Raw genomic sequence first — 24,200 nt, 5'->3', positions numbered from 1 at the left:
TGATGCTCACGAAAGCTATCAGGAGTTAATGAACGCGCTATCAATGGAGTGAGACTAACGAACAATTGATCACGCAATAGTTAACAACAATCAACCCCAACAATACACGCTCAGTAAGCACAATGACAATACCAAAAAGAATGTAACTGTAATCTGTATATACCACTAGTGCAGAAATAAACATATTTATTAATTGAATGAAATTAAATAACCGCGATGATAACACTAACCAGATAATTGTATGGCAATACGAGTCCTGTCGACTATCCGATAGTCGCTATTGTTTCCGGTTCGTCTATTTCACTTCGCTTTTAATGACGCAGTAATTTAACCTAATTGCAAACCTTCATTCAGCACAGTGTTGTCGCTCAAGTTTGATAGAGGTCTACATACTCATGTCACATATAGGTGAAGAGATTTCCAGTATCACTATGTATTGAGTTTATCGTTTTTCCTGAAAAGTATTTCCTAACGCGAAATGACGACGCAATGTCTAAAAGCTAGCAGCAGCCACTTACACGTTTAAAAAATTTGGCAATGGGAAGAGAGAAAGGCGAGAAATAAGGGTAGGAGTAAAATGCTTACCTCTTCGTCATAAAAACGTTTTAGAAAATGCGTTGTGTAGCATGCTAGCGCTAATATGAAGTAATGATTGTTTTTAATTCGCAAATTAAATTTTAAGCAATGCTCGCAAAAATTATTTTTACTGCCGAGGGTGGCGTTACAACATCTCAACACCCTGGCTGCATCCTCCCCTGATTGTGATCTGTGATGCATTTGCATTGTGCAACAGACGGCTATTATCCGTTTTAAAATAATTAATTCCCCGAGTTCGTTTGCGTTTTTGCTAAATTTCAAACAATACACAAGCATTTTAAAATACTAATTAATTCGTCTATTTCGTCGATTCTTTTTTTTAGTTTATACAGTGTATTGTTTGTAGTAACCTGATCTTATATCCACCATATAGTTTTTTTGTTTAAGTTTTTGTTTAAAACTAACATTCTTGTGGCTAAACTTAAACGTGAGCAATTGATTTCAATAGTCACATCAGGTAGAAAGTGTTTTACGTTGCTATCATGTGGTGGACAGGACCAGGATACCACAAACAATTCACTGCATAGAGCAAAAAAAGAATTGACAAGATTGATAAATTAATTAATATTTTACAATGTTAGTGTCTTTTTGAAAATTAGCAAAAAGGCAAACGAACTCGAGTATTTAATTATTTTAAAACGCACAATAGGTGTTTGTTGCACGGTTTTGTGGTTAACGTCAAAAAATCGATGCAGCCGCCTTACTAGATGCTATTAGGTCTACGTTCGCAATTAACACACTCATGGCTGTGACGAGCGTTAATCAATTAACATTTATGGAATAATCCACACCTAGAAAAGGTTATGGCGTAAATATGTAAAATAACCGTTGAGAAAAGTAGGCCTCTTTGTATGCATTAAATTTTGTTCAAGTACATTCTGGTCTACAGTATTTACTTTTTGCTTAGACTTATCCTGTGATCTTAGACGCTTTTTTCAAATAATTACATCATTAGCGCTTTTATTTTTATTATTTCACCACTATTAGGCCTATGTTGTGATTGTGGAGGCAAGCGCCACGGTCTGATGGACATTTTCCTTTAATAAATTCTTGTTTTTCGCTTTAATTTGCATTTTTTTGTTGATCACTTACTTGTATTTACCTTTGCATTGTCGACTTTTGTCTATAGTACTTTACATTACTTTACGATTATCGGTTTTAGTTTGTTTTTGTATAAACAATTTTATCTGTTGTCCGATATGCATCTATATATCAGTGCTACTCGAGAAGAACACGTGGTTATCCTGCCAATCAAATAAAGCCTCCTTATCATGTACAGAAAAATATGATTGGCCACATGTTTACAACTGTTGTTTTACATACATCACACTTCGCGTCCAACTTCATTTTTAGGTCAAGCAAAACTTTCTTTGTTTCTCCTTTCCTTTACGACCATGACGTCCGTCGCTCGCTTGTTTGAAATTGAATTGTTTATATAAGTACCCATGAGATTCACAAATACACCATTCCAGAGTTACCATATCTTTGAACCTCGCTTGTATATACTGTAATCCACAATTACTTCTTTTTCCCTTTCCATGTGTGTATAAGCAAGTCTCGCCCCTTTGTAGTTTCTTTCTTTTTATTATTGTCGTATGTTGTGTTATTGAGTACACGCCTTTTGTGCGCTTAATGGATAAAATATGTAGGAACATTACTTTATTTTATCTCAGGTGTGTTGTTGTCACAACATACAGACCTGTGCTGTGCTTTTCCCAAAATGCGAATGTTAGTACCTTTTGGATTGGAAAAATCTGTAACTTTCAAAAGGCACCAGGATCGTTACTTTTCAAAATTAATCATAATAGGGAATGGGACTCTAGTTCCCTGGATGGAGTTCATTTTAATGGAGTTTTTTTCCAATCCAGACAAACACAGGTCTGTTCTGAATAACTGCTTTTGGCTTATGAGGACATCTTAACCTAATTTACTTGTTGAATTGTCTGACTATTATTGCGTGCGGTTAGAATACTCTAACCTTTTATCGGCCGAACTGTTTTAATATTAGAGCAGTAATAGCTCACAAGAAAAGGTTTTTATTATAGGTGTTGTACACTTTCTCGATATTACTAATAACAATAATCAAGAACATTCGTAATACTACTGTTTATAAGATGTCTATTGAGTTGCAATCACCATGGCTAGCTGAGACAACTCATCTGTTTATTTCAATTTAAATATTCACTTGGCAAGGCCTAACCCTCCTTGATGTGTAGAAGTGAAAACGTAAAAGCCATGGGAGTTAAAATGTTCGACGTTAAAAACGCATCAAGTTGTAGCATGCGCAACGAGCGAAACAATGTTTTGATAATGTGAAATACATAAAGTTAAAGCTGACACATTGAGACATAGATAAATAATTATAATCAGTGTTAAGATTAAGAAGCTAGCATTTCCAATAAAGACTTCTCATCAGCATATCTGCTGGAAAACAACCTGGGAACGCACTAAAAGTAGTGTTCATATGAAGTTATTCAGAGCAAGTTTTAAATATCAATTCACAGTTCAAGTGTTTATGAATAAACAATTTCATAAATTTAAATGAATAACTACAAAACACTTTTACAAGAAATGATGTAACGGTATTAAAAATACCACCCAGGCCGCTGTAGTTCCATTCTGACTGCGTTACATATGGAAATATTCTGCCATTTTCCCAGCTTCAGTTTGTCTTTAAATTAATACTTTTATACTCTTTGGATTCTTTAAGTACCGGTACCCATGCTACCTCCTTTCTCGCTTTAGCTTCAGTATATATATCAAACAGGGAAAATAGGCAACAACCTGTCATCAATTTAGGGATTTAGTTTTGTAGGCCGGCTTTGTCTTTGCTTGAATAGCTTCTTTTACTTATTGGCTGCAGATTGAGGTTCTTTCCTACCCAATGTTAGCCGCACCAAATTCACCCCACACAAGCAGCATTAAATTGAGGCCTCAGAAAGCTTCTGTTTCTTCCATATAGGTCGGCAGAGCCGCGGTACTTTTTCAGTACCGATACTGGTACCGTCGGTACTTTTGAAAAATAGTATTGAATCTTTGTACCGAATTACTTTTCAAGAAATTTCAGTTGGTCCTGGTACTCAATACTTTTCACGGGATTTTTTCAAAATTTTAACCATTATGTTTTCAAATATTCATGTTAATTAATCCTTAATACTAATTTTACCTTTTTTTGATCTTTTTTAATCTAAAAATGTCAAGCAAAACTGCACGCAATTAACGCCACATATGTTTTGACCTGAAGTAACCTTTACCAAGGACATAATAACAGCATACATTGCATTCGCAGCAGCATCTTTTACACAAAAAGTACCGGTACCGACAAAGTACTAAACTACTTTTTTGAAATGGTATTGAATACCGGAATCGTCAATACCTTTTTTGCCAAGTACCAGTACCACATTTTTCTGCCTTAGTTGTGGTGTATTATCATTGTTGTTAATATGATCGACCATTAGTATCAGCAAAACTTTTCACCCTCACAACTTTGGCAAAAATTACAATGAATAAATCAAATAATGCAGAAACCAAATGAACAAAACAATTTAAGCACCATACTCATCATCTCCCCTTGCTCAAAGTAGACATATTACCATTACTGTAAACTGTAACAATGCCAAGCATGCAGTACGGGTATACATAAAATATGGGCATAGTATCATCATATCATTATAATAAAAATAATAGCTGGCAAAAAACGAAAGTGAAGACAAACATTAAACGGAAGACTTAAACTACAAGATGAAATATATGTGTGCATAAACATATTGGGTTCCAGAGATAACAAGTCAATTATTAAGCATATATATGAAGACTTGCGCGACCTAAGTGTTTGATATTAGAAGATAAGCACGATATCATTCTACAAAAGTTATTACATACTCTTTGTCATGGTATTTGGTCCATGACCCCAAATGAATATAAAGTAGCGTAAGTGAGATTCTATTAAACTATGATGCAAAATAAGTAAGCCACTACGATTTAAGTATTACTTAATTTTTATCACTGTAACCATGTTTATTTTGATTTTTTGTATCATAGAGGTTATACCATTTCCATGATAAGTTTTCACTCAAGTGAATACCAAGAAACTTTACTGTGCTAACGCATTTGATGCTTTGTTCATTCCACTGTTAAAGATATTGAGCTAGAATATTTAGGTTTAGTTGAGAAAATGTGAATTATTTTTTAAGCATTAAACATCAATGGGCAGTACACACATGTCACATAATTGCATAAACATAACAATCTTAGTACTTATCAATGACAGTTGTATGAATTATATATAAAAAGGCTGGTCACCCTGACTATACTATAGGCCATAGTGGAGAGTATGACGACTGCATCCTTGAGATTTTTCAAGACTGCGCTTGCTGCACCCGGATGTCAACTTTCAGGAAAGGTGCGATCTCTAAAAAAGAAACATCCAATTTTCCTTTTTTTTCTAGCGTTTTTCTATTGTTTCTCAGAATGCCTATGAAAATTTAAGTCTGTAACAAATTTGGTTTTACATTTTTATATATATATTTATTATTATAAAATGACCTCAAACATTAACAAAAGATTGATACAAAGAATATCTCTTGTAGACTCGCAGCCTGATGTTGGTGACTTGCGTCATCCTTTTATACAAATGATTAACCAACAACTACATAAAAGAATAGCAGCTTGGTAGCCAAGTGGTTAAAGCTCCGGACTTGTAATAATGCGGCCCACGTTCAATACCTAGTGGCACTACTGGCGTACTGCCATTAGGGAAGGCATTAATGACGCTTGTTCCTGTGTAGTGGCCCTGGTGTACACTTTCAAATTCGGGCAATGAGATATAAGCCAAGTGAAAAATGTGTGACAATTGCAACGTGCACAGATGCAAACTTGGTAACCAGGGCTTGAACGATAAGAAACCATCCTCGGGTATAGTTCGTGTCCAAACTGTCCTCAGTCTGAAGATAAAGATTAATTATCATACCATACCATACCAATATTTACCTGTAATATAATTTGGTATAAGAAAACTTTGAACAACCTGATGAGGGGCTACATGCAAATCGTCTTAAATTAACATTGGCCTTTCCCAAGTTTTAATGTCTATTGTTTAAGTTATAGCAAAGTTTAGTAAAGTAGTAGTGAAAACTTATGTTAAATCACTTCTATTCTTCAAGCTATTTTATTGTTCAATTCAATTTCAAAATTAGAACAACAAATTAGCATTTTTAATTACAAATAGGTTAGCTTATTTGATACAAATAAGGACAAAAAATCATTTATTTTAAAAAGAAATTAATATAGATGCAATAGACTGTTATTGCCTTATACTGTAGCGTATGTATATTGTTGAAAATTTTACATGACTAATTTTAACAATTAATAAACTCCTTGAAGTTTAACTAGAATAGAACATATTCGACTCTACTAGGAGATTGTGACAAAGTGTTGAATTAGGCAAATTGCCTGAATATACAAACAGGTCACAACACATGTACACACACATTCATACATTTAAAATGAGTTGAACATTTAGGTTTTGTTACATTTTACATTACTTATGCTCTATGAAAAAATGCTTAATTAGACAAATAAAAAGCTTTTCGGGATGACAGAAAGGTGCCTAAGTAAGAAAACTGTTGAATTACGCAAAGCCAAATTAATTGAACTGGAGTACATTGAAATGTAACTGTAGATAATTCTGCCGGGATCGACAAAAATGCGACAAATTAGGCAAATCGTCGAATTAAACAAAGCCAAATTAATGAAGTTCTACTGTAGTTAACCACTGATATTTTTAATTATGCTCTCCCTTCAGATTAGGTTCATGACGTTTACAAATACAAAGAAAGATAGCGTCAGGACAAAAAGGAAGAAAAAATTTGGGCTTGCTTTTCAAAACTCTTATAAATGATATTTTACAATGGTTTATTTTAGAATAAATTAGTCCTGATAATTTCATACTGCTTTGTGCATACCAGTAGTAACAACTTTTTTACTTCCATTTCTGGTGGCAACACTGCTTTCCATAATGTCTTCCAAAACACGTATACAGAGCTATTTGAAAAGGAACAAAGTCAGTGAATTATTTGAGGTAAATTTAATTACATTTAATTTAATCATATCATACTATAAAAATGTAATTTAATGTAAATGTAATTAATAAAATTTAAGTTTAACATTGGTCTTAATGCTTTGTTATACGAAATTAAAGGGTACAGAAATATATACTGTATTTGTATATGGGCAATGAATAATGCTGATTCCTAAAATTTTACAAAATGCTTTAACAGTTCTATCAATGCTTTATTAAAGTACGGCAATAATGGCATAATAGATATTCTGTGATACCTTAAACCATGATTTTTATAGTAACTCAGACAATAAAACAACCAAGTTAAATTTCCATAGGATTCATGAAAAAATATTATTGTTAGTGATCATTGCTGGTAGACGCTTTTTAGGTCGAGTGTCGAATATGCTTCATACTGTGACAATTCTTATCATATATAGTCAATTCTGATACAGCACATTTTTTGGAAACTTTCCAATTAAACGCTTGTCTTTGCACCTACTGGCAATGAGTCATACTTGTATGATTATTGTATCGTACATACAACTTATGCCTAACTATATTTATCCGTAGTTATGTTTTTGAAAAGCTACCCTACCCTATAATTTAAAAAATGTTGTGTGCTGATTATCCTCCCAAAAACAATCAAAAACGGTGCAGCTGAAGGAAGAGGGGGCGCAGTGTGATTTGCTATTATCTAGGTCGACTTAGGTTAACTTTATTTAACTGAAAGTTGACTATAAATCAAATAATAATAATAAGCATCCACAGAACCAACAGACTTAAAATGTAATTATACACTAATGTTCAATAAACTAGAGATGATAACAAACACATTTATCGGATAATCTCATAAAAATACCTGACATATTAAATATGCGATTAAATGATTTCATTTGTATATACATGTTCATAGTTTTTGGTCAGCTATAGATTTATACTGCTGCCATTACATCATTAGTGTTTTGACGCAAAAGAGAAACAGTAGTTTACTGTTGCTTTCTGCTTCCATAGTATTCAGCTAACTTGGATTTGTAGCAAGCCATTCATCAGCTGAACTGTAGCATTATGTGTATGAATATATTGTAAAACTCTTATTGTAAAGTATTTTTCGGAGAAGTTTTTGCATGCATGTTTATGGAAAAATTTGTTAGTATAAATTAAATTATTATGGTAGTAAGCAGTTTTGCTATGACTTAAGTCAACTCGAATCATGTTTTTATGACTTGAGTCAAAAGTTCTAAATGACTCGGTTTGACTCAAAGTCTAAAATTACTGAGTCACGGTATGACGATTGTGACAGCAAAAAGACAACTTTTGGTAATGAAATCGGATTTTTTCAAAAAATCTGTAACTCTCTGTAAAAAGCATCAACCAGACTAATTTGTAGACAGTTATGACGTTATAGTAACCAAGTTAATGCCATTCATAATGTCAATGGTGGGCGTAAATTTGGAGGGGGGCTCGAGGTGAGGTTAGCGCGACTTAGGTTTAGGGGTCTAGGGTAATTATGTATAATTACAGGAAACAGAGCAATATATCCTAGGAGGTCCAGGGGTATGCTCCTCTGTGAAACTTTGAATGTACATGGTTTAAAATGCGTAAAATTTTGCTTTTCTTTCAAAAAACTAATTCCCTGAGGTTTGTTTCTGCATTTCTTTTAAGTTGATGGCCCCCTAAATTTTGCTCTATGGCCCCAAAGATCTCACTCCCTTCATTTCTTTGTTGCTATCGAGTGCCTAATACCTCAAAACTTCAGAGGTTTACCTACGGAGAACATAACGTTTTTATTCGTTTTGGCATGTAAACGTTGAGCATCAAGCTCGTATTAATTGGACTGAATTCACAAGGAGGTTCGCTTTACACAACTTTTCTGTATTTTAAATACAATCCATACAGCCAATTAACATGAACCAGTGAATGATTTCTGACCTGATAATGTGTGACTAGGTAACAGTCAAATTCGTATGCACTGTTTGTTTTTTTTAGAGCATGTGTACAGAAATAGAGGGGGAGGGGCGGGTGAGCGTCTCGCTTGTCTCACCCTAAAGCCACTACTGCATAATGTGATCTCAAAATAGTTGTTACATTAAAGACATTGACTTGACTTAACTCGAGTCACAACTTAAATGGATTCGACTTGACTAGAGTCAGAAAAAAATAACTTAGTTACAATCCTGGTTGTAAGTTTGCTTTGCATGTGTTATTTTCGGTTTTTCTAGAAACTACTGTTTTTTGGTTGAGAGTAGCCCGTTTTTCTACATAAACGAGAAGATAAATTGTTAAAAATCCTCATTGATTTGTTTACGTTAATTTGCTATGTTTTTCTTACTTGGCTGGAAATATATTGGGTCATCAAAATAGTATTACAATAGTCCTACTTGCTTGTATGTCAACCTACATTATATAAATAAGTCAGAATCATGTGTGCGGACAGTTGTGTAAACTCTCTTGTTTTCTCTCTGTGTTCTTTTTGCTATTTTAAAAAGAGAGAAAAGAAATTTAAGAAGCAAATTTAAATCGCCTAATGTCACCATGTACAGTTATAGTAGCCAGTGTAAAATGTGCACAGTAAACAATTGGAAAATTTATCATACTGTCATTTTTTTCAATTTAGGAGATGATGTCGAAACTCGTTCAAGACTTACCAGCTAATCCTGTTGAATATTTATTTAATCTACTTCAGGAAAAATATTCTGCAAATAAGAAAGTTGTAAGTATGACATTCAACATAGATCTGTCTTTTGGATGCCCATTGGCGAGAAAGGTTATGTAATATATAACCATAGTGGCTAAGGCACTAACCTTCCTCGGACATATGGCATAATGATATTCTAGGCCAGCATGCTTACAACATAGTCATCACATAAGGACGTTACTATGCAGTTACTAGTATGTGAAACAAGTTAAAAAATTTGTTCTAAACCCACACAAGTGATGTTACAAAAATAGGATTACTCTGACATATAAAGTTAAAATCATAGAAATTATTACTTGAGCCCCAAGTACTTTGCTTTGATATCTCGATGTTGTTGAGGATTTCTCAGACTGCAAATGCATATACAGTATTGCTAGAGTGCAATATCTGACTTTTCTACTGATTTATTTCAATTACACTAGTTAATTTTTTATTTTTTTATTCATTTAATCAGCATTTTATACTGGCTATTAGTTTAAACATGCAAAAAATAACAAATGTATAAATAATGCCGATTATTAGTTAGAGCAGGGGTGTGCAACCTTTTGTACAAGAGGGCCAGATCCCAACAACTGGTTGAAACCGTGGGCCACACCTTTAATTAACATACACGTAGTTAAAAGCACAAAATCAATAACAGTTTCTTTCGTTATTGGTCTTGTGACTTTATTAGGGGTTATCTCCTTGCAGAAATATAAGTTAAGACGCAGGAATTTCTAAAGAAAACTGCAATTTAAATTTATTGTCACACCCGCTTTAAACGAATTCAGTGAGAAATTTGCAACTGGCTCATTTTCCCGACGACTTTTTCCAAATTTGCTTCAAAGGAAGTGCTAGCAATTCGAAGTCCATTTTCCAAGTGTTCGTCTGTCAAAACCGATCGATAGGGGGATTTCATGAAGCCCATTTTGGAAAAAAATTGTTCGCACAAATACGTCGAGCCAAAAAGTGCCATTTTTGAAGCTATGAATTTTTTCAAATGTGGAAAGTCATCTTGGGTGAGATGTTTTCGGTAAAAATCGCCAAGATTCATTTCCAAATACTTTTCTTTTAAATCACTCTGTTGTTGGAGATCAATCAGTTCGAGTTGGATTTCAGCTGGTGCTCTGTCAACATCTGTGTTGAATGGAGAAGAGAATATCTCAAACAAATGTTCATGAGATTTGAAGTCCTTGAAACGAGCTGAAAATTCATGCAATAATTTTTCAAGTTGCTCTACAAATTCAGTCTTCTTCTCCAAATTCATTCCACAGTCTCTCAAAGTTGGAAAGTGAAACACATTTCCTGTCTGCATGTGACTTATCCAAAGTCGTAATTTGGTCATAAAGCCTTTTATGTGGCCATACATCTCATTCGCATACTGGCTTTTTCGCTGCAGTTTTGTGTTGAGTTCATTCAGGTGCACAGTTATATCAACCAAGAAAGCTAGCTCGCACAACCAATTTTCGTCTTCCATTTCAGCTATTGGGCGCCCCTTAAATTTCCAAAAATTAGCGACTTCTTCCCGCAATTCGTAAAATCGTCGTAACATGCCACCTTTGCTCAACCAACGCACCTCGGAAAAGTAGACTAGATCTTGATGTGTCGTGTTGAGATCATCTAGAAACTTTTGAAACTGGCGATGGGGGAGCCCTCGTGCTCGAATGAAATTTACGGCTTTGATAACCGGGTCCAAGACGTGTTTGAATTTCAAGGATTTTGCGCATAGGTTTTGTTGGTGAATGATACAATGAAAAATCACAATATCGTCATTGATATTTCTCTCCTTCAAGGCAGACTTAAAGAGGCCTACGAATCCAATACCAGTTCCCGACATTGATCGAGCACCATCAGTAGCGAGTCCGCATAAGTTGGACAAGTCCAGCCCAAACTTGTCAAAAGCACCAAGTACTTCAGTCAGAATATCAGCACCAGTTGTCGTACCCTTCATTGACTGCAGTGACAGAAGCTCTTCCGTTTCGTTTAACTCTTTGTCCACTCCCTTCACAAATATGGCCAACTGTGCCGTGTCCTTCTGGTCCGTACTTTCATCCATCGCAAAACTCCATGAAACAAAGTTCTTCGCCTTATCCCTGAGAGTGTCGCTAATACCACTAGCAAGATCATCGATACGCCTCGTTATCGTCCATCGTGACATACTTATTTTCTCGAACTCACACTTCATTTTAGGGCACATTTCTTGTGCAATATCCATAATGCACTGCTTCACAAAATTGCCGTCAGAATACGGTTTCATGCTTTTAGCTATTCTTAGTGCAATTAAGTAACTGCACCGGACTGCTTTTTCGCTATCACTGTGCATTTTTCGAATCATCGAACGTTGAATTTTTAATTCTTCCTGCAGTTGCTTTACTTTCAGCTCTCTGTTATGTCCAGCTAGCTTTCCATAAACATCTTTAGAATGCATTGTCTTGTAGTGTCGTTTAACGTTGCACTCTTTTGTAGCATTAACAGTTTGCTTGCAAATAAGACATAAAGGCCTTTTATCTGTATTTTCAATGAAGAAGTACTCCAAAGTCCATCTTGTCTGAAACATTCGATTCTCATCCTCCAACTTTCTCTTTTTTGTCTGCTGCAAATTTGCTACAAAATTAGCCATTGCAGAGTGATTAGTAAATCTGATATATATTACAATTATTTGCAGAGTGAAAAGTTTGTACCTGAAAACCAGTTTACAGTAAGTCAGTCATTTCAAGGTGCTAGTTAAGACTGTTACATACTTTAGCTACTGTATCTCTCAGACTATTTACTAATTGCTTAACCTTCAATTGCCCTTTCTTACTTATTTAACAGCGTCTACATTTTCCTTGAAATGCTAACTGCTCAGCAATTGACATCTTTGTGAATTGCGTTCTTGCTTTGCACAAGCTAGCCGTTAGGCCCTAATCGTCTGTCTGTGACGCAACAATACCCTAACGCAGGGGCGGGCAACTTCTTCGGTCGGCGGGACTGATATGAGAAAATGAAGTACTTGGCGGGCCGGATTCCTGAATAGATTGGAACGCAGCTTTGTCTTATTAATGTTCATGGTCGAAAATGTTTGCTCATAAATGTATGTAGACCCGAACAGAACAAGTAGATTTATGGCCATCTTTCTCAGGTTGGCAAACTTGGACTTATTCAGTGACGCAATACAGGGATTGTGGCAGAATGTGGCCGCAGGCCACATTATCATGTAAGACCGGAAACTGTCTGCGGGCCGCTCAAAATCCCGTCGCGGGCCGGATCCGGCCCGCGGGCCGTATGTTGCCCACCCCTGCCCTAACGGTTAGGGTATTGTTGCATCACAGACATTCAGCCAAGGTTTGATTCAGCACTGCAAGGGGATTGGAATAGATTGCACATAGCAGACTAAACTAAATTAAAACTCGTTTCGGGGGCCGCATACCGTTCAAAATTGTCACTTCTCCGCGGGCCGCATATTTTTCCTTTGCGGGCCGCAGCCATATTTAATCTATTTATGCCAAAAGTTGTAACATTCAAAATTTGATACTTTCTCGTTTAAAAGGATATCAGTTATGTCAATACATCATCATAAAATGCTAATTTTCAAATGCGACCTTGAACTTTTAAAAATACAACAGTTGATGTCATACATGTAGGATGCTAGGGAAATTCACTATACGATTTCAGGTTGTTGCGCATTTTAAGCAAAGATCAATTTAAGTGCTCATGCAAAGTTTTTTTTTAAGTTTTCATTAAAAACGGAAGGAATGAGACACAAATGTTCAAGTTTTACCAGACAGTGCAAAAAGTAGATGGAAGTTAAAAAAGACTTAAGGTTTGAAGCGTTTGCGGGCAACAATGGGCTGCGTGATCTATGTATGGTAAAATAGTCACTCTCCAAAATTAAGTCTAGGCGCTTACAGTTTGCTTGCTATTTTGCATCTGTCTTTTCTTTGTTTTCGTTTTAACGGGATTAACAGTGAAACGATTTAATTTTGTGAAAGCGACAATAAACTTTTTTGCTAGATATGTGTTCACTCGATCTGTTCTCATGGATAAGGCAATTACCATTGTTGTGTTTGGTGTCCACATGAAAATGTTTCAATTACAGCTGCCACTATTTCACCAGAAAAAATCGTGCGTTCTAAGCTGTTTTTCACTGTTCCTTGTTAACCTTTGAACTTAAATTTTTGACTGTCACTATTTCACAGGAAAAGCTGTTATTTTTAAAGCTCTTTTTCATTGTTTCCAGTTATGTTATAACCTAACGTAACTCGATCAATTTTCAAGTGTGTTCAAGTTCAAGTTTGATTTCAGAAAAGTTTTTAAAGCCCGGGTTCGAGTTCTGCATTTTCAATTATTCGAGTTCAAGTTTAATAGAAAGGTTTTTAAAATCCGAGTTTGGATTCTGTATTCCAGTTATTCGAGTTCAGCAATATTATTAAGTTCTACTTCAAGTTTATCTGATCAATTTTGGTAGTTTGGTATAATTTCAAGCTACAAAACTTCATGGAGTTTTTATTATGATTCATATAACAAACCAGCAAAGCACGGATGCATGCCATATTAAACTTAAAAGTAGAAATAGATTTGTTCTCAAAACAGTTAAGTTGGTGATTTTTCGCTAACAAAATGTTGTTGTGTATCTAAAAATTCAAGATACAGTAGAATTTATATAGAACGGTTTGGAATATATTTACTTATAATGTCAGTTAATCTACAAAATCGCTTTTCGTCAAATTGATTAAAAGTAAAACAAGCTGCTCTCAGTAACAGATTTAATTCCAAACATTAAAAAACGAGCAAAATCAAGGCAATTTTATGTTTCAAGTCTAATTATGATACGTTAAGAAAACTTTAATTTGCGAGTTAAAGTTCGGCAAAATAACCGAGTTCTTTAGAGTGTGCAGCCCTATCGAAATTTTCTAAGTTTCGTTTGGATAAGCGTTTACACCTTTCATTTATCAAGTCTAAGCAATCTGTAACACTCGTTTGAATATTTTTTTCAGTTGCTGTATCAAACAAAAACCCTTTTCACTATGCTTAGCTAGGCAGCTAGCTTATTAGTTGACCATGTCATATGTTCTTATAGTATTACTTTATTACAGCTATCAATTTGCTGTAAACATTCATTAAGTGTTATAATTTATATTAGTGGTTAACTGGTTATATTAGAGTTTAACGAAATAAGCCTCAATCCATTTTATGATGATTAGAGTTCCCATCAAAAAACTGCAGTGCCCATTACAAGAAGTTTAGCTCAAACATCTCCTAATGCTAATCGCTGGAGTGGTAAGTATAATAGTTCTATGTTGCTTTCTGGTGGTATTTTTATACATTCAATCACAGGTAGTGTGTGGTTTTTGGTGATCTCAACCCACAATGTCGTATAATCATAAGTTTATCATGTAGCTTATTTACTGTTTGTTTGTGTGGTGTCCAGCTTGCACTGCTTTTAGTTCTTCATCTGTTTTCAAAACCCAATCTATTCATTTTTGTGTGCGAAAAAGTGCATCATGTGCTTTAGATATTAACTTCAAACATTAACTCCCCCATTTGTACAGTATTAAGCAGATTTTGCTATATAGAACAATATAAGTTTCAGTATAGCAAATTACGTCTCATTAGTTGAAGTAGCGTATGATACACAGTGGATCATTATGTTTACAACAGTAAAACCCAGGCTATTGACACAGGATTTAATCACAGGAGTCTTCAAACTTTCATTGAAAATCTTTGACCATTAGGTGAGATGATGAAGGTTGATCGGCACATGTGTTAATGCTTAGTCACGTCTCACATGCACATGTTAATGCTTTCTCCTTCTTGCATACTGGTGGGTATGTGCCCTATAAATGTTTAGAAGAACTGTTTTGTGGCAGTGAATAAATTAATGATTTTAAATATTGTGATTTAGATATTGTGCTGTTTTTATAATTATAAACCATTAAAAAAATTTGTACCAGATTTTGACCCTGAGCATGCATAGACGTCGATTCTCGGGTGCCAGGGGACATGTCCTCCGTGTTGTGAATTATAGGGGGGCAGAATAGCCCTCCCTGGTTTTGATCTTCAATTAACCTGTGTAACTTCTTATAAATTTAAATTTTCTTATTTTTTGCTATCAACATCGATGTTTCGTCTCAATTGCAAATGAAAATCGTTTTCTTGTTAGTTAGTTATCTTATCTTATTGGGACACTTGTTAGTGTTGTGCAGCAAAACAGCTTTGAGGCTTCTAGATGAGCTTTCGATAAAGAGTCTCCACTCAGAAGATTTGCATGAAATACCTACAGTCTGAAAGAGTCCTTCTATATAATGGCAGTAGCATAAACCATCTTTAAATGTGTAGAACACTGAGAAGCTGCGATGTCACTTTCTCTGTGAAGTAATTTGAACACTGTCAACAACTAAATCCCATTGCTTTAGTCTGGAAATGAGTAGCTCAGCATTCGACTTTGTCAATGAAAATTCCCTGACAAGATCGTTAATATCTTCTTGGTTGGGGTAGTAGGGGCACCTTTCACTAGAAACTCACAAAGCTGTAGTGGCATGGGAGGCATTTTTAATACCATTATGTCATTCGTGGGAAAATAGTCGCCAATTATTTATTGAAATATTGTTTATTGATAAAACTGCAATTGTCGTTTAATATCTGGAAACTTGCTCTAAATAACCTTAGGTGAAAACGCCGTTTAGTGCGTTACCAGGTGATTTCATAACATCCTAGTTTTAACTGAATGTAATTCCCATTGCCAACGCTTTATTTTTATCGTTCGCACGTTTTGAAATGTTCGTGTATTTTGTGTCGGATATTTCCGCTCACACCGCTCCACGCCGTTATAAGCTCAAACTTCTGTGCGAGTAACCGCTGACGCGCAAACAGAGATACAGAATCGTACGAACGTATTACGTTAGTCGTGTTAATTGTGATTCGTTAGACTTGTTTTAAATGGTGAATGTTAAGTTCGTGATTGTGTCATATTCGGAATCTGTACAGTTCCTACAATAAAGGATCGTTTCTGATAAACTGTATCTGTAATAACGTAGGAGCTTTCGGCTAGTAAAAGGTTAGAGAATTCTAACCGCACGCAACCACGGAGTCAGATCATTAATTTGGCAGGTAAATTAAGTCCAAAATCACAAGTTAAGACTGACAAACAAGTGCAAGACCTCTGCGTTTTGGTGACAACCTCGACGTGTTTCAATCCGGCAGCCATTCTTCATTCTGGTGAAAACACCCGACGTGTTTCAATGTGGCTGGTACTGCTAACTTTATTCTTGTAAACAAGTTGATTTAACAACAACGACAGCAATGGCTCCAGCTCAAAGTAGTTCAGTTTCTGACGGAGATGACGAAGACGACGATGATGACGACGCTACAACCTCTTCTGCCACATTCAGGACTTCTTGCAAAATCCTTCCACCGAAACGTTTTTCTGATTACAAACACAACATGTTCTTTTGTTTGCTGCTTACGTGTTTTCTTGTGTTTACATCAACCGATCAGGTGAATCTTCATCTGGACTCACGACAGTTTCTATTAGGTCAACGTTCGTCGCTTGGATCGCTTGCATCGTGCTCAATCGAGCGTGGATATTGCTTAACGGGCAATCGTATGTTTATATGGCGAGTACCTTCGCATATCAACTGCCCCCCAACCAAGCCTCTTGGATCGCATAAGATGCTACTCCATTACAACTCTACGTCTTTATATAGAGTTTCCTTACCTGACCTCGGGATCTCCGTACATCACTGGAGGAAATGCTCCACACGTGCGAAAAGCTGCTATGGCGAACATATTCACTGCGACAACAACAACTTTATCTTTCGCTACCAGCAATGTACAGAGCTCGACAGACTCGCTCTTTTTCGTCCTAACCTGCCAAGGCGTGTATCTTCTCAAACGCCACACTCTCAATTCTCGCGACTTCTTGCAACCTTTGACGGACAACAGGACGATCTCATTTCCGAAGTTCTCACTACTTTCAACGAAGAGAACAAGTTCCTGCATTGTCAACTCACGAAGCTGATTGGCACACTCTACAAAGCAGTTGGGAAGATCTTCCCTACTGAGATACTGTCTTCCACTCTTGGACATCAAACCATGGGTTCCAGCCTTGGAGATTTTATGTCCAGAGCAACATGTCACTCTATCAACGGTACCGTCTTACCGTCACTTCCGTACCGCAACGCGTTTAGCCAATGTCCTCTCATCCTATATCGCTATCAAAACGGCCACAGTCAATACGGCCAACTCATTTCAGACAACATTGTCTTACCGGGAGTACATCTGCTGGAATCGTATCGACCAGCGAGAAGTTTTGTCTTCCGATATCTGGGACACACTGTCCTTTATCACAACTACACTTTATCGCACGAACATGTGCAGGTGCACCAACTCAACTTACCTTTGTCGACTATACACATCAACTACAATGCTCCCGACTACGAGAAGATTCTCAACGAGCTACCTGACTCCGACTCGTTCACTGACCTTCAATCGCTGCTCAGCTCTATGTCTGAAGCCGACCTGCTTAAGGAGAAAATGCGACATGTCATAACAAGTCTTACTACTGGCTCCTACGTCGCAGACACATTCACGCACGCCGCAAAACAAATGTTACTGCTTGCACTGTCGCAGATTACGAATCCATTTCTCTCAGCCCTTATATTCATCCTGCAACTACTTGCCATGATGTGGGCCCTCTTCCATACCATCGGGTTTATCCGATCATCTCCGCAACATTTGCAGTATGCCAGATCTCTTGTATCCCGTATTCGCGCTGGGCGCCACCAACAGCAGGCACGAGATGCACGTCCACAACAAACTCAACCGTCGCCTTTGCTTCGACGTTCTCGTGACCAACCGTCTTCTTCTGGATCTTCTGTGACGCGCCGCCCGCTTCGTCTTCTCGTGATGAGTTCGCAGACACACACACACTTTGAGTTTCATTATTTGTATCAACTTGTTTTTCGGTGTCGCTAATGTCTTATACATGTACCCTTTTGCCATTTCCCTTTGTACTTGTCGGCCGACATTTTTAGTATATCTCTTTTGCTTAGTGCATGCGTAATAATTTGTTCATGCTCACTGTTGTTATAATCAGAATGTTACATTTTAATTGTCAATTTTTTCCCTTCCCGTAGCGGGGGAGGAATGTAGTGGCCTGGGAGGCATTTTTAATACCATTATGTCATTCGTGGCAAAATAGTCGCCAATTAATTATTTATTAAAATATTGTTTATTGATAAAACTGCAATTGTCGTTTAATATCTGGAAACTTGCTCTAAATAACCTTAGGTGAAAACGCCGTTTAGTGCGTTACCAGGTGATTTCATAACATCCTAGTTTTAACTGAATGTAATTCCCATTGCCAACGCTTTATTTTTATCGTTCGCACGTTTTGAAATGTTCGTGTATTTTGTGTCGGATATTTCCGCTCACACCGCTCCACGCCGTTATAAGCTCAAACTTCTGTGCGAGTAACCGCTGACGCGCAGACAGAGATACAGAATCGTACGAACGTATTACGTTAGTCGTGTTAATTGTGATTCGTTAGACTTGTTTTAAATGGTGAATGTTAAGTTCGTGATTGTGTCATATTCGGAATCTGTACAGTTCCTACAATAAAGGATCGTTTCTGATAAACTGTATCTGTAATAACGTAAGAGCTTTCGGCTAGTAAAAGGTTAGAGAATTCTAACCGCACGCAACCACGGAGTCAGATCATTAATTCGGCAGGTAAATTAAGTCCAAAATCACAAGTTAAGACTGACAAACAAGTGCAAGACCTCAGCAAAGCAAAGACACGCGACATGCAAGCATAGGTGAGACAAGTAAGGCCAAAGTGTGATAAAAGATAATAAAAGAAACTGCAAAACGTAACATAGGACGGATTTATGAAAACACCTCAAGTATGACATAATAATGCAGTTTTCCTGTTTAATGTGACGACGGGCGATGTGTCCAGCCTGTTAACTGTTTCAAACTGCATAAGTATTTGAGTGAGTCAGTAGAATGGATTTAACTTTCACCCACTATAAGCAACCTCTGCTCCTGTGAGTAAACTTCAAAATGTCTAGTTTAACCAATTCAATTTTCTGATGAATTACAATGCGTAAATCTATCAATTCGTATACCCTTTGAGAACTGAAGCGTCACAACAACATTATGAAAGTAGTTTTGGCGATATTTTAAAATTTGTTAACAACTTTTAAACAACATCAATAAAAAAATTTGTGTGGTTGTAATATCGACTTCTGATTAATAAAATATTTTCTGCTGTTTCGGCTCTTGGTACTCATTCTACGTATCAATTGAAAAGATTAGCCCACATCGTATTTTGCTGACGTAATGTCACTCAATCTGTTGTTAACGATGTGCATTCAAATAAGGCTGCTCTTAAAAATTGCCCCAAAGATATGATTTATTTGATAAGTTTACACGCATGTTTCCACATGCATAATTAAAACTATCTACAGTACTAATAAACTCAATGAAAATGAAATGAAAGAATAATATGCTTTTAAGCTTTTTGCTTGTAAGCTTTTTAAGTAGCTTGGCGGTCGCCATGTTCTCAGATATGTCGGCAAATCGTCTTTGATAGCGTCTTTAGTGAAGACCATTTGCTTTAACTATGATAAGAAATTCTTTTTACATTTACAGTTTAAATAAAGTAGGCATAATATTTTTCTTGGGACAAGTTGGAAAAGCAGGCCAGGTTACTTCATAAAACGTACTGCATTATATAACCACACAACGATGATAATGTTGTGCCAATCTTATGCTCTCACAATGGGGAAAACTCGAACTTTAAATTTTTCATATTTTTCCTTTTCTTTTGAAAAAACTGACGCCTATCATGCACGCGACTTATAAATACGGTATCAAAATATCTACAGTAGACTCCGCTTACTATGACCACCTTGTGACCAGACCCTTTTGGTCACATTATTTGAATGGTTATAATAACCAAAGCTCTTAGGTTGTTAGCACCGATAAGCTACACCAGGATCGATACAGCTTAAAATGATAAAAAACATCGAATTCATCATTTATTTTATGTTATGCAGTAGATAGATATAGAGAATTTTTTTCTCCAATCAGAGAATAAATAAATTATAGAAGTTAACAAAATTAACAGTTGCATGGCGTGGGGCGGCGAAAGACCTTGCGATCATTGAAGTCTACCACCCCAGATTCTATGACAAATCAAAAAAAGGCTTTCGTATATCAAAAAGTTAATATTATAATGTAATTAATAAATGAAACAAAATTAAAATATAAAACAAATGTTACAAGAGCATTCCCCTCAACAGAACTTCTCCTGCAGCAATTCAGATCTCAAATGTTTAGAGAAGTATTGTTTTAGTGTTTAAGCATTGTTAGAGTGTGATTTGTTTTTTCAACTTATTTGATAATTTATTCCAGAAGTTTGGCACTTCTAAATATTAAGCTCTTTTTTCCGTTTTCTGTTTTAGTACGGGGAAAAAATAGAATGTCTTGTAATACCATGTCTTGTAATGACATGGTATTGTATATCACAGAAATAATTGTTGAATATATGGTGTAATACTGATAGATTTAGAATATCATTTTGAACATAAAAAGTTTTTAATTTGGTATATTTATTACTAAAGGTAATTAGTCTTACTATTTTGTTTAAAAGTTTTAAATATATTTAAAGGTTTTAAAACACCGTCTGCTGCAGATCCCCAGACTACTATTTCATATTGTAAGGCACTGTAAACTAGGTCATAGTATAACTATAACATCATTTTTTTTTTGTATATTGTCGAATTTTATGTAGAACACCAAAGGTTTTTGACATTTTCTTCAATCTAGTCATAATATCTGACTGATCATAGTAAATTGATCATTTTATATGCCAAAATGCGTGAAAAGGTCATATAAAGCGATTAGTCATATTAAGCAGATTCTACTGTAGTTTTTATATTAACTGTATATATACTGAAATGTGTATGCTACCTTTCTAATGTCATTGACTTTTTAATGTCATTGATCGTTGGAATAGGTTCAGTTTTAGCTTTCTGCATTAGTTGTGTTATCAGCAACTAATTGGCATTTTTAACCATTTATTTTTTATAAATCTTGTCTGTCAATACTTTTTATATATACATATATATAAAAAGTATATGATTTGTTAGGCTACTGCACAGTATTTATCTTTCAGATGCTGGTAGTAAAATTGAAATAGAAAGACTTTCACGAACTGCAGATTTAAGTTTGGTAGATACTGATGGCCAAAATGACTCAAATCGTCAGTATGCTAAACCTTGGTTAAACAACTGTAAAAAATCATCTTATCTAAGGGAAACTAAGCATGGTAGGTAAAAATAGTGTACCGTGCAAAGTGTGTTAATTGTTTAAAGCTAGTTTGTTTCTTAAACAGAAAGAAGTCTTATTGCATAATGCTGTGAAATAATTATTCTGTTACATTTCAGGATCACCGACTAAACTAGAATCTAGTATGAGAAAGACTGCTACTTCTCCAAAGCCTTGTAATGATAAAATGGCTGATGAAGATTTGTCGGTGAGCCTGTTAACTAAGAAGAAATTTCCAAGTATTTAATAGTAATACGGTCAGATCTCATTAATCTGAACTACGAACAATTGAAATTCCTGCTATCCGACATGAAACTGTACAGAACAGACTTCTCCCCATGTATTTTACATCTTTAATCCCGAAACCCTACTGTCCGAATCGGACACAGAAGTTTCAGATCGAATGTACTAAATCAATAGAAAAAACTCTGATAATGCAGATTGCGAAGTGCGAAGCGAAAAAGATTGGTTGTGAATACAAGTTTTTTGCATTTGTTGTATTTGACGAAAATAAAATAATAGTACAATTATATACGCACAATGAAAGCAGCAGTCTCACTCTTAAAACTTCTCTAAGTTAAGTTAAGTGTCATTTACATTTTTTGATGAAACTCAGTAGTCTGGATTAACGAGGTCTGCCTGTACCTAAAATCTTTCCTAAAATATTACTGCGATTTAGTTTTTTGTTTCTCACAAAATCTTACAGAAGTTTAACTTTGAGAGAAGGCTTGTATGGGAATCATGTAAACTTTACCATGTCTGTTGGACAACATTTTTCGGTTGCACACACAGAACACTTATCATGTTGCTAAAAAGTCTTTTTGTCTACAAAAACTATAAGTAAGTTTGCAATCGAACAAGGAAGGAAATACATGACAACTTAATTGAAGTCTTACGTGGTGTGGATCCAATGAGTAGTGCTTCTTAATTCTATGAAAATACAAAGCCGAATCAAAACATAAGCTTTTTCCTCTTTGCTTCCACTACTAGTTTTCAGTAAAACGTCTCAGAGTCGTTCAGCATATATCATGTGCATAATTTACACCCAATTTTTTGCTTTTTTTTCTTGGGCAAGAATCTTTGAGATATTTGTGAATATGTATAGTTAAAGTATAACCGTAATAATTTAAGGGTGAAAAGGGTGCTGAAAGGAACCACATCAAAATTACATGTTACTTGCTGCTTTTTAATGCATAATTAGGTTGTAGGTCTTGTCACAGGGAAAGCCTAAAAATTCTGCTAAGGAGTATGTCTTATATTTTGGTAAAATCACGGTATATATGTATAGATATCGATGTTACAAATATACCAAAGTCCAATGATAAAAATTAGTATAGACTTCTTATTCTTAAAAAAAAAAATTTATCTTACTATGCATTTGCAACTTTAATGCTGAGTTTGGCGAAACGGTGAAAATCTTTGATGGTCTAAATTTTTATTTGGAAGTTGGACCATCTTCAGAAAAACTTTCAGTCAGAGAATGAGAAACAATTTTAATCCCAGAAACTTCTTAGTTGGCACACTACTGGTGGTTTACAATCGTGTTATTTCAGTAACATTTTATTTTATGAGCACATACCATAGCATTGAAAAGTTTGTAACATTTGATTACGATGGTCAAGACTTAGCTAACTATTTTATTCCAAATGCTTACAATAAAAATTATACTAAGCGCAATTGCACACAGATAAAACATACCTATACTCAACTACGAGGTGGAAATAACAAGATACACATTATCAATTGGCTTCTACTGTCACAAACTTCTTGCACTGTTTTCATTGAAATTGCAAACAACTTGTCTCTCAAAATACTCATTAGTTTATTGTTTTCATCAGGAATAGTAAACAAAAGTCGTAACAAACATGTGTTTATTGCAATAACTGCTATAATGCATATAGTAATATATGGAAGCTTTTCACTGCAGTGCTGAATATGCTTGTAATTATTATGCACAATTTCCATGATCATGAAGCACTCTAAACTGAAGGCAAAATGATAATTACGTTTTGCAGCTTAAATGCTGTGTAAGAAATTGCTTTCCGCAATGCATGAACTTAAATGGCTCATATGGTAATTGCCAATATACAAGAGAAAATCAAAAATTGTGTTGCGCCAAAAAGAAAAGCGAGAGTGCGCTCTACAGCAATGTGCGGAAAATTTTTGACTTTCCCTCCCTCGTATATAGTATCATAAATTTCAGTCTTCTACTAAAGGTAAATATTTCCTGCCATCTTTTTTTTTAAATGTTTGTATTTTGTGAGAATACTCATAGTTTTTGTGTCATATGTCGCATATTTCAATTTTCAAACCTAAGATTTTATTTTTTTTAAGGACGTGGACTTGCGTCTCATATACGCGTCTCCCAAAGTATGTGGTAAAGAAATAAATGTGATGCATGACGACAGTGAGCTGCCACCAGTTGATTTTAAAGGTATGCAGTATGTGTGTGTAGTATTCACATATGTGGGAAATTTTTAGTCACAAAGTCTCCTTTTTTGATCAAATCAATGTACTGTACTACTGTAGTTGAGTAAAATTTGCTTATCTTGG

At 35.4% G+C, this 24,200-nt stretch overlaps 1 protein-coding gene across 6 annotated transcripts in view; it reads left to right on the top strand.

The window, feature by feature from the left end:
- Positions 1-4,867: 4,867 nt before the first annotated feature.
- The window catches only part of LOC143445587 (uncharacterized protein C8orf34 homolog), a 25,699-nt gene continuing 6,366 nt past the window's right edge, over positions 4,868-24,200 (top strand). The window contains exons 1-6 of one of the 6 annotated variants that reach the window (XM_076944809.1): positions 4,868-4,999; positions 9,273-9,368; positions 14,516-14,591; positions 21,496-21,648; positions 21,767-21,855; positions 23,982-24,081. In XM_076944809.1, the coding sequence (XP_076800924.1) occupies positions 4,931-4,999; positions 9,273-9,368; positions 14,516-14,591; positions 21,496-21,648; positions 21,767-21,855; positions 23,982-24,081 (583 nt within the window). In that variant the 5' untranslated portion in view covers positions 4,868-4,930. Of the gene's footprint in view, positions 5,000-6,523; positions 6,677-9,272; positions 9,369-14,515; positions 14,592-14,995; positions 15,136-21,495; positions 21,649-21,766; positions 21,856-23,981; positions 24,082-24,200 lie in introns of those variants that run through there. The other 5 variants (XM_076944800.1, XM_076944817.1, XM_076944835.1 and 2 more) reach the window with 5 other exon arrangements.

Source organism: Clavelina lepadiformis, chromosome 1 (genome assembly GCF_947623445.1).
Source record: "Clavelina lepadiformis chromosome 1, kaClaLepa1.1, whole genome shotgun sequence".
Lineage (NCBI taxonomy): Eukaryota > Metazoa > Chordata > Ascidiacea > Aplousobranchia > Clavelinidae > Clavelina > Clavelina lepadiformis.
The sequence above is the reverse complement of the archived record's forward strand: the minus strand, read 5'-3'. Positions and strand labels throughout refer to the sequence as shown.